This window comes from Sander vitreus, chromosome 7, assembly GCF_031162955.1.
Source record: "Sander vitreus isolate 19-12246 chromosome 7, sanVit1, whole genome shotgun sequence".
In the NCBI taxonomy this organism is placed as follows: domain Eukaryota; kingdom Metazoa; phylum Chordata; class Actinopteri; order Perciformes; family Percidae; genus Sander; species Sander vitreus.
Window position 1 is genome coordinate 17,347,740 of NC_135861.1, and position 11,960 is coordinate 17,359,699.

Sequence of the window (11,960 nt, forward strand, 5' to 3'; positions counted from 1 at the left end):
TAGAGGTTTTGTCTGGCCCATTACAATATCACATCCCACAGAGACATAAATCTCAATGTTTTCTTTGTCATTGTTCTAAGATGGAAAAAGTAGGTGGCTGACAGAGTCAAGAAAGGTGAATGTCTACCAGGAATCAAAGAAGGGACTTCCCAAGTTCCTAGCACCCAGCCCCTGACTCAACCACTGCCCAAGCATGCCAAAGAGCACCCTGTTATTACTGCGACTACAGTGGTTTTGGATCTGGACACAGTTCCCAGGTCAACGCCCACTTTCCCTGTTTGTGTTTGTTTGCTTCAATTAGTCTTTGACATCTCTGCTTTCCAGCTTGCCTTAACTTAACCTCTCAGGGCTGTCAGCCTTTTCTTGTTGTGCACCTCAGTGCTACGAACAACTCTACTTCAAAAATAGGCCGGACATGTTGGCTGGAAACTGCCCACAGTTGACTCATTTAGGCTTAAATTCTCTTAATGAGCATTAAGGTTGAGTATACTAGATGTGTTACATTTTCATGTGAAATGAATGGTTAAACATTCCCCACCTCCTGTATGTGTCCTGGTGTTTCTGTGGCTTAATTTGTTCATTAAAGATGGAGGAATGTGGCATCTTTGGTTAACATCCAAAAGGCTGTATCAGACATGAGTGGAAAAACCACCTCACTGCTAAACAAAATGAATGTGTGCCTTGGGTTGTGGTATCAAAAAGGGAATATTTTTGGAGTCAGCTTCTGGGAAAGGAAAAAAGAATAGAGAGGGCAGATGGAGTATTATTATTTTTTTCTTATATTTATAATCTAACTAGTCGTAATCTTAATCTGAAATGTAAAAAATAAGGACATTTTACTTTTTTCCATCAATATTGAACTTCATAACAAAAACATTCATTGGACATAAAATGGTAATATGTGCAATTTCACATATTTGCTATCCTATTGTGGATGATATTAAAGATGCATTATTCTAATTTGTACATTTCTGATCTTTTTCAAATGAGAAATTATCTTTATTACACACAGTTCTCCTCAGAGCAACTGTAGATGTAGACAGAAATGGGATTCAGAGATAACCTTTCCATTGTTTTTCCTTAAAATGTCTGTCATGATGGTCACACATTATCACTACCTGAAACACAAGCAGATGAGGAACATAAACATGCAGCATCATTCTTCTGAATGTCTCAATAAGGCCTGCACTTATCTCAAGATGTTTAGATTAAGATAACGTTTTGTAAGAACAGTACTGTATTTCTTAACTATTTTTTTACATTTTTTTTTTTTTGCCCCTTCGTTTTTGTATTTATACATTCACATATTATACAACTGGTATTGGGGGGGAGGGGGGTGGTATTAAGAAGATTTAACAGAAATAAGTACTTTTTCTAACTCAAGGGGCTGTGCAAGTGTTGTGTGTCTATACTGTACATATGTAATTGCATAATGCAACAATGAACGTCAAGTCTGGTTGGTAATACAGACAGAGAGGGAAGGTAAGGAAAGGAGGATGTTGGTTGGCGGAAGCTCTGCTTAATGCTGATAAAAGGAGCACTTGGTTCTTAGGAAGGGAACTGCTAACTGCTGTGGTTGCTGGCATAAACTGAGAAGAGGGGAGCAGCCCATACTATCACACATTACTTAATTCTCTCGATCTATTGCTATGTTATTCATTTCTACTTTTTAATCTTTGTGAGCAATAGACAGGAATAATAATATATGGTAAATATTTGCTGAACTTTAAGCGACATTATAGTCTCTTGAACAGTTTTCTCACATCATGCTTTGAAGATTTCCTGAAATGTTTCTTCTCAATATATTCATTTATGATTAATTCTTTAAGGTCCTTCAACTATGAAGTGTATACATTTTTTTTTACATCTTATATTAGTGTGGTTCTATTTTTAAGCCAGCACCATTATATACTTTTTGCATGTTCATTCATCATGTATGTTGATTCACCATTCAATTTTTATTCATCACCATCATCAACTCTGCCAGTCATCATCATCACTGTGATGGTTTTCAAATACATATAAATGAATGTGTTTGGCTTCTAACATGAGACAGCATGACATCTGAGCATATTTTAACCTATAAGTTTGAGCTACGTTCAAGGCAGCATAGCCTACTGTTTCCTCTGCAGTCGGGGTAATTTTGAAATCTTAGTGGCTGAATTGTGTAAACATAGTGTAGTATTGCAACATTTCATGGTTTGCCCGCAGGGGTGTTTTGAATGCATGTTAAAATAGTTTGTCTCTTTTCAACATACACTTTTTGCAGTTAAATAATAGCTGTACAGCACTTGCTTTCACTGTACACATTCCAGTATTATTTAAAACTCAAGCCCAAAAAATATGTTACAGTAAGGCCAGTGATGTCATTTATGGAGTGAGATACAGGGAAATCCCCATCAGCATGGGTTCCCAGATGCTTCCCAGAAGTGGGAACTAAGATAATTGGAGTTGGTTACATGTAGGAGGATCCTGAAAAAAGATGTTGATGAGTTGAGTACCAGCAAACTAAAACAGCTGGTAGGCTAATGTGAATGTTTTTTTCCTTTTTTTATGTTACCATGCAGTCCTATAAAAAAAAGCAACTGCCTTCAGTCACCAAATGTATAATGGTTTATAATAATAATTTGGTTTCCCTATAGTAGGCTACCCATAGATATTTGAACACTGACATTACCCTCAATGGTAGACTCTAGTTCATAAGAATATGTAGAAAAGATTCCCCGACACCATCACCAGGGAATTAGATTACATCTGGGAATTACAGAACAGATTCACTTTATGTTTTATTTTAATGACAAAAGGAACAGGGTTTGGGATAGTTGTGATGTTAGCAGAGGACAGAATAACACAGAAATAAGTTTCATAGAGAACAATGTTTGACTTCACCTGAGGGACATTATCATGATGCAACTTTCTCCACTGAAGGGACAAAAGTGTTACAGATGCTGGTGAGTGTATGTACTTTATAATTAGCCATATCCGTTCACTTTCGGCATTAATGAAATGTGTTTTTTTTCCTGGCTCCGCGCCCTGTAGTGAACTGCTCTTTGCCCTGTACGCATTACGCGGGCCCTGCGTCAACCAATAGGAAAGAGCCTAATTTACTGTACGTGTTACGTAGCTTGCTGCTACCCTGCTAGCTAGTTGCTAACAAGGAAAAAGATGGATTCTCCCATACTGGTAATGTTAGCGCATGTATTCATTTGATACGGTATACGTGTTATTCAAGCTGTCAATTATAACTATTTCACACAATGATATGTTTCTCGAAACGTAGCGAAATATGGTAATTTAGCTATGAAGTTAGCGTTAACTCGACAGGGAGCTAACTAAAGTAAACGGGTTGCCTGTGTTGGCTAACCCGATAGCCTCAGAGAAATTAGCTTCGTGTGTGTATGTGTTTGTTGGTGATGTGGAAGTGTCATGTCTTCCTTTTGAATTCGCGAATAAGCAGTAATTTCTATTTGTATCACATTGGTGACTCTGACCGTTTTACGTTTGTTCCATTCATCCCTTGTTGGCGCATCGGATTTTGACGTTACCAGTTCATTGTTTGATTGTTGACTTCAAAATATATTTGATAATTTTAAGTTACTGATTAATGATACTTGCGTAAATTGAGTCAGTGCTTATGTCTCCTTTCTTAACAGGAACCGTCCTTGTACACTGTCAAAGCAGTTCTGATTCTGGACAACGATGGAGACAGGCTTTATGCCAAGGTATGATTAAGACAATTACAACAAAACTGTCCTCATTAGTTAAACTTTTCTTATGCATTGGCTGAACGTCTTGGCCCTGGGTCAACTGCATTAAAGGATAAGTCTGGTGATATTTTTTTCTTAAATACTAAAACCATTGCTGGTTTTGCAAATTAACATACCATTACCTTTTGCACTACCCTCATTCCCACTAAACCAAAGTCTCTCTAGGTATACAGGTGCTGGTCATATAATTAGAATATCATGAAAAAGTTGATTTATTTCAGTAATTCCATTCAAAAAGTGAAACTTGTATAATGTATACATTCATTCCACACAGACTGATATATTTCAAGTGTTTATTTCTTTTACTTTTGATGATTAGAACTAACAACTAATGAAAACCCCAAATTCAGTATCTCAGAAAATTAGAATATTGTGACAAGGTTCAATATTAAAGACACCAAGTGCCACACTCTAATCAGCTAATTAACTCATAACACCTGCAAAGGCCTTTAAATGGTCTCTCAGTCTAGTTCTGTAGACTACACAATCATGGGGAAGAATATACGACCATTGACACCTTGCACAAGGAGGGCAAGACACAAACGGTCATTGCTAAAGAGGCTGGCTGTTCACAGAGCTCTGTGTCCAAGCACATTAATAGAGAGGTGAAGGGAAGGAAAAGATGTGGTAGAAAAAAGTGTACAAGCAATAGGGATAACCGCACCCTGGAGAGGATTGTGAAACAAAACCCATTCAAAAATGTGGGGGAGATTCAGAAAGAGTGGACTGCAGCTGGAGTCAGTGCTTCAAGAACCACCACGCATAGACGTATGCAAGACATGGGTTTGAGCTGTCGCATTCCTTGTGTTGAGCCACTCCTGAACAAGACGCAGCGTCAGAAGCGTCTCGCCTGGGCTAAAGACAAAAAGGACTGGACTGTTGCTGAGTGGTCCAAAGTTATGTTCTCTGATGAAAGTACATTTTGCATTTCCTTTGGAAATCAAGGTCCCAGAGTCTGGAGGAAGAGAGGAGAGGCACAGAATCCACGTTGCTTGAAGTCCAGTGTAAAGTTTCCACAATCAGTGATGGTTTGGGGTGCCAGGTTATCTGCTGGTGTTGGTCCACTGTGTTTTCTGAGGTCCAGGGTCAACGCAGCCGTCTACCAGGAAGTTTTAGAGCACTTCATGCTTCCTGCTGCTGACCAACTTTATGGAGATGCAGATTTAATTTTCCAACAGGACTTGGCACCTGCACACAGTGCCAAAGCTACCAGTACCTGGTTTAAGGACCATGGTATCCCTGTTCTTAATTGGCCAGCAAACTCGCCTGACCTTAACCCTATAGAAAATATATGGCGTATTGTGAAGAGGAAGATGCGATACGCCAGACCCAACAATGCAGAAGAGCTGAAGGCCACTATCAGAGCAACCTGGGCTCTCATAACACCTGAGCAGTACCACAGACTGATCGACTCCATGCCACGCCGCATTGCTGCAGTAATTCAGGCAAAAGGAGCCCCCACTAAGTATTGAGTGCTGTACATGCTCATACTTTTCATGTTCATACTTTTCAGTTGGCCAACATTTCTAAAAATCATTTTTTGTATTGGTCTTAAGTAATATTCTAATTTTCCGAGATACTGAATTTGGGATTTTCAGTTGTCAGTTATCATCAAAAGTAAAAGAAATGAACATTTGAAATATATCACTCCGTGTGTGATGAATGAATATAATATACAAATTTCACTTTTTGAATGGAATTACTGACATAAATCAACTTTTTCATGATATTCTAATTATATGACCAGCACCTGTATATGTATATAATAATAGATATGCTATTTTAAATATTTGTATGAAGGGGCTACAACCTACATGTCATTAGAGGTGCAACGATTAATCGATTGTCAACTATTAATCTGTTTGAGTAATTTTTTTTAGTTAAAAAAAAAAAAAGCCAGCCTCTTAAATGTGAACATATTCTAGTTATTCACATCTCTGTGACAGTAAACAGAATATCTTTGAGTTGTGGACAAAACAAGATATTTGAGCATGTCATCTTCGGGTTTGGGAAACACTGATCGACAGTTTCACCATTTTATGACATTTCATAGACCAAAAAGGGAATTGATTAGCCAAGAAAAGAATTAGTAGATTAATTGACAATAAAAAATCGTTAGTTGCAGCCCTACATGTCATTGTGCAACCCTGTGTTGTAAAATGACAAATGAACCTTGTAACCAGGGTTGCAAAAGGTCGGACATTTTTTCAAATCAGATAATTTCCCAGTAGGGCTTCACAATAAATAGTTTTTTTTTTTTTATGTCACCACGATATCAAGTTACGCAAAAAACAAGGCAAAAGACTGCGACACATCGCAAAAGACACTCGGGGATATTGTAGTCAGTTGAAAGAGTATCAGTAGAAAACTGCACTTTAAAATGTAACTATCATTCTAAATGATAGTTGGTTACATTGGTGCCTTTTGTGTTCAGTTCAGTGTTCAATAAAATAATGTTGGAAATAACTTCCTTTCAATTTATTTAATTCGACAAGCAATTTGTTTTATTTTAGCAGTTGACTAAAAGCAGCAGAAAGGCAAAACTGAGTACATTTTAAAATACGTTTTATTCATTGAAAATAATTTTGTTAACGTGATATTCAACAATGTTATCACATATTTTCCATATATCTTGCAGCCCTATTTGCCAGCATCCCATTCAATAGGAATTCTGTAAAATTACAACCCTCTGCATGCACAGAGCATTCTCCCATCACAATGTCAGCCTACATTACTGCACTGTCTGAGCCAAAGAACTACATGCTTTCAGGAATATATACACTACCGGTCAAAAGTTTGGAGTCACTTAGAAATTTCCATTACAGACAGAATACCAGCTGAGATCAGTTGCATTGTTTTTTTTTAACTAGGGCAGCAGTTTTCAGATTACATTATGTGCTTACATAATTGCAAAAGTGTTCTCCAATGTTTTCTCAGTTAGCCTTTTAAAATGATATCAGATTAGTAAACAGAATGTGCCTTTGGAACATTGGATGAATGGTTGCTGATACTGGGCAATGTAGATATTACATTAAAGATCAGCCACCCACTCAGATCAGCTGGTATTCTGTCTATAATGGAGTGGAATGGAAATTTCTAAGTGACCCCAAACTTTTGAACGGTAGTGAATGATGGTTATATAACTACATATAATTTTTGTGATATGTCAGTTAACCAGTAGATAATAGCCTAAAGCAAAGATACTTTATTTATTCTGAAGGCAATTATTGAAAGTACAAACATTCAAAGTACACAGATTATAACTTGTTGAAGGCCCTGAAGACCCACACAGGTGTTTTCAGTGAATCTGGCTGATTAGATCTCTTTCCAGGACTGTGTGGGTGTGTATAGACTGACTGACATCTTCCTGAGTCTTGTTAGCTTTGTTGCACCTGTTAGGGCGGGACGAATAATGGCTTTATCATTCTTATTGGTAGAAAAGATTTGTGACCTAATACATTTCCATCTGAACTCCTGGCCAATTCAACCAGAGCAGAGGTCTAATCAGCCACAATAACTGAAATCACCTGTGTGGGTGTTCAGAGGCTTTAACACCTTCTGCTAGATTTTGCTAGCGAGATGTTACCATGTGGGATGTGGCTTGATTGTACATGCTAATTGAGAATTTTTAATTAATCTATTTCCATGCATTTTATATTGTAAAACATTTTTTTCTTTTTACAAATGTGTTGTTGGTGGCTCAAATTTTCAAAGTACCTTTCCCTGTTAGTTAACTTGCTAGCTAGCTAACTCACAACATGGCACATTTCACACTATCTATTTTACCATTGAGTGGATTTATTTGGCAAACTAATTGATTATGTCCTATATGGTGAAAGGTTTGTTTCTGTCTGCATCTGACGTGGTAAACATAGCCTGAGCAAATGACCACTACATTTCCATTTTATTCCCATTATTCCCTGTTAATTTTCCACCTTGAATATTTATAACCAACAATGAATGTACCCTACTATCAAGTATTATCTCTGATGCCAACACAGATAATGGCTTATTCCTTTGTGCCATAGACCTTAAGTTTTGTCCACAAACTATTAAAAACATGAAAGAGCCACATTGTTGCATTGGGTGACATGTTATTTAATTAGCTTGAACATGGGCACTGTAGTTTATTTTGAGTCAGTTCCACACACACTGTACCGATGCTGTAAATACTAGGGCAGCAGCAACAGTGCATCTTTTTAAATGTGTATATATATATAATTTCTTCTATATATAAGATATCGCCAGCATTACACTTTTAATCAAAATTCAAACTAGTTAGTGTTTTTGGGTTTTATATATATATATATATATATATATATATATATATATATATATATATATATATATATATATATATATATATATATATATATATATCTCAACATATAAATAACGTCTTCACTTTAAATCCATCTACAGTATTATGATGATACATACCCGACAGTCAAGGAGCAGAAGGCATTTGAGAAGAACATATTCAACAAAACACACAGGACGGACAGTAAGATGTGTTTACTACATTAAAGACTCACTTTCCTGCCTCAGTACATGTCTTATAACATGCATGGTTGCTTTTTGTGTGTACTTAGGTGAGATAGCATTACTCGAAGGCCTTACTGTTGTCTACAAGAGCAACATAGACCTCTTCTTTTATGTGATTGGAAGTTCCCATGAAAATGAGGTAAGCCTAATTTTAGGATTTTATAATGAACCATTCTTAAGTAAAAGTTGTAACCCAACTATTGAGCAATTTGTGAGCAAAGTCACACAAACTAACAGGTCTACCAAACGTGTTAATCCCATCCTTTCTCTTACAACTGGGGTAATGTTTTGAACCGTAGGAGCTCAAACAGTAATTTGTGAATTGGTAGTTTCTGCAGTGTAATACAATATCGTGAAACAATTGCGCACTCTCTTTTAATGAGTCTTAATGTCATTTTACACAGCCCATTCTGTAGTTTACATTTCCCAGTCCTTTAATATTTTTTAACTTTTCACCAACTGCAGTTTCGTTTCAAATGAATAGTTTGGCCTGCTGTCTTAAGTGATAGTTGAAGTGCCGTTACTTGGTATTTCTACATGTCACTTGTGGCGGTGGTGTTTTTTTATTTTTTGTTTGTGTTTTTTCTCCGATTCAGCATGACCTTATTGTAGACAACAGATTCATGTTCAGTTTAAAAATAAATAATGGACCCATCATACAGATTTTTACTTTCATAAAAAAAATCTCAACAAGATAATGACCTTGTTTATATTGCTCAGAGATGTTTTGCCCTTTTGTTTTAACTAGCAAATGTATTCTCTTTAGAGCTATTCAAGTGTCGCCTCATGGCTCAGATTATTTGGGATACCAGTGTTGTGGCATACAGTGCATGTTGAACTAATCTGTCTATATTTGGGTTTTATGATTATATATAATCCATTTTTTACCAAAAAATAATGCTTGTAATTAGAATTAATTTCATCCATTATAAAATAGCGTGTTATTTATACTCGATGTGTCTTTTATTTATAACCACGATAGTTGAGAGCCTGCACAGATGGATATCTGATGGATAAATTTGGCTACGGTAGAAAATATAAGAAATGATGTACCTTAAGGTCCAAAGAAAATATATGAAAACCAGAAGAAGTGATTACACACACATTATTTGTTATTTGCTGAATATTTTTTTCTCAGGTGATAGAAAAAACAATGTGGGCTCATTAGACAATAATACAATGATGATCTAATATATTCTTCTATTCTCAACAGCTTATGCTTATGGCTGTTCTAAACTGCCTTTTTGATTCGCTCAGTCAGATGTTGAGGTATGTTTTGGCAGCTGTTAATTATTCTACAACTTCAACTTTTTTGTACAATCTATCTGATGTCTAGAAAGTTAAGCTTGACATGTATGCTTTTTTTTTGTTACTCTGTAGAAAGAATGTTGAGAGAAGAGCTTTGTTGGAGAATATGGAGGGACTCTTCCTGGCTGTGGATGAAATTGTAGATGGAGGGTATGTACGAATTGAGAGGCTTGAAACTATTGATGCCAAGTCTTGTTAAAAAGACTACAGTGTTAGGACAGCGTTTTTTTTTTTTTCCCCCTCTCTTGGATTACTATATGTTGGTTTGTCTCTGCTGCCTCCTGCAGGGTGATCCTGGAGAGTGACCCACAACAAGTTGTGCACCGTGTAGCTCTCAGAGTAAGCTCCTCTCCTCTCAGAAATATTCAACACAGTTTGATGTTCGTTGTGTCGGATGTAAACATAACATAATTGTTCCTGCAGGGGGATGATGTGCCTTTGACAGAGCAAACAGTCACCCAGGTGAGAAAAACATTCCTTGCTCTTCTCTCTGTTATAAAGTTTAAAAGCTCCATTAGTTTGACTGTTAAAGCTCATTACTTTAGAATTAATGAATACAAGGGCATTGTTATAGCATCATTCTCCCCTACTCCTACTTTGTCACACGCCTCTAGCTTGTCAAATATTGCATTATCTTCTATGCATGACGGTGTACATGATTACTAATTATTCAGTGTACGGTGTTGGTAGCCAACAGTGGTTCCTGTATTGTAGTTCAAACACAAGTCTGCCTGTGTGTGTGTGTGAGCTTCTTTTGATTAATGTTGTCATTTAAGAGGCCTCAGACTGGCTATCGCCATCCCTCCTCTTGCCGTGATTAATGGCGACCCCCAATCCCCATACTTTATGGTTATGATTCGGCTTTCATTCAATGAATTAAGATGATTAATTGGAGCTTGCATATTTATCTTCATTTACATAACTTGTTCACCTTCTATATGTACGTTTTACCCTTCTTCCCTTTAACCTCCTCAACAAGATACCACTCGTTTTTTCATTTTGTTTTATTTGATACTTTATTTCTTTCTGTTGCCATTCTTATACTGGCCAGTACAGTTTTGTTGTTGAAGTGATCTGCTTGGTCAAAACCTAGTTTTCCTCCACAGGTTCTTCAGTCTGCCAAAGAACAGATCAAGTGGTCACTTCTACGATAGTCACCAGTCTACCAGTGAGCCGCTGTCCAGTAAAGTCTTTGTGGCACTGATCCGCATACTTTTCCTCTGATTTCCACTCCTTCAGTCAAAGCTGTGAGGAGTACCACTGGCTGATCCAGTCAACACTCCCAGGACTACTGCTCGACAAAGTTTTACGCCCCAATTTTTTAAAATTCTTTTTCCTCAGGCTTGCATATGTGACATAATCAACATGAGCATAATATATGGTATACATTCCAGTATGAATACTGGCCTGTTTTGTTTGTTTGATTTTTCATTACAGCATCTCTGTGTTTATTAAACCAGTGTACCTGTCTGTAAAACATTGATAATCCTCATCATAGCCTGTGGCAACATTCCAACTGTCTCCTTAAACAAGAATTGTATCTCGTTTGACAGCCCCCTGTCTTACTGTACAAAGTATTGAGCCACTATATCATTTAATTTGCATGAATATTGTGGTAAAAAAGTGTACAACTAGTACTGTAGTCATACCACTGATCACAGAGGTATGTTTTGCATATATTTTGTCCGGGAATCTTCTATTCATCAGATACTTATAATAAATGTTTAACACTGGTCTGTGAACTGCTGTGATACATCTATATTTAGAATGCCGTTTTCAACAGCAGTGGGTTGAAAACTGCATTCTTTAACATTGATTTTAGGAATGTGTAATTGTTGTGATCTGTAAACTAGCTTTCTTAGTAGTAATATGATTTGTCATACTTTTTATGTCTGCAAATGTAGCGGGCTTGTAAGAGATAGTATTTCCTTATTTCAGAGCTGCCATGCTGTGTGCTCTTTGTTCTTCAAGACTTCAGCTAGAGCCAGAGACACTAAAGCAAGGGCTCCATCTCCTGGCATCTGCAGCAAAGTGCAAGGCTGAGGTACATAAATACGGTAGACAAGAAGGTAAATAGGGGCTATGCCGCTTTGATTAGGAGCTTACACTGTACTGTTGCTGTGACATGGAGATATGTTTTATGGAGTCATACTGGATTAATTTCTGCTCTGTAGAGCGCCGCTGTGTGCAGCATGAATTCTGTGCCTCAATGTATGCACCCCCAGCTTCACACACTAACCTCATCTCATTGTAATGCAAATGAAGGATACACGAGAGAGAGAGAGTGAAATGGATGTGAGAAGGCGCACTACATCATGTTGGTACCTGATATAGGAGAAT

The 11,960-nt window shown here is 37.1% G+C and overlaps 1 protein-coding gene across 1 annotated transcript; it reads left to right on the plus strand.

The window, feature by feature from the left end:
• Window positions 1-3,075: 3,075 nt before the first annotated feature.
• copz1 (COPI coat complex subunit zeta 1) lies at window positions 3,076-10,929 on the plus strand. Its single transcript, XM_078255048.1, has 9 exons — window positions 3,076-3,183; window positions 3,654-3,722; window positions 8,190-8,271; window positions 8,360-8,451; window positions 9,526-9,581; window positions 9,693-9,770; window positions 9,908-9,959; window positions 10,044-10,082; window positions 10,727-10,929. Exons 1-9 carry the CDS (start codon window positions 3,166-3,168, stop codon window positions 10,772-10,774), a joined length of 534 nt encoding a protein of 177 aa, XP_078111174.1. The 5' UTR covers window positions 3,076-3,165; the 3' UTR covers window positions 10,775-10,929.
• Window positions 10,930-11,960: the final 1,031 nt, after the last annotated feature.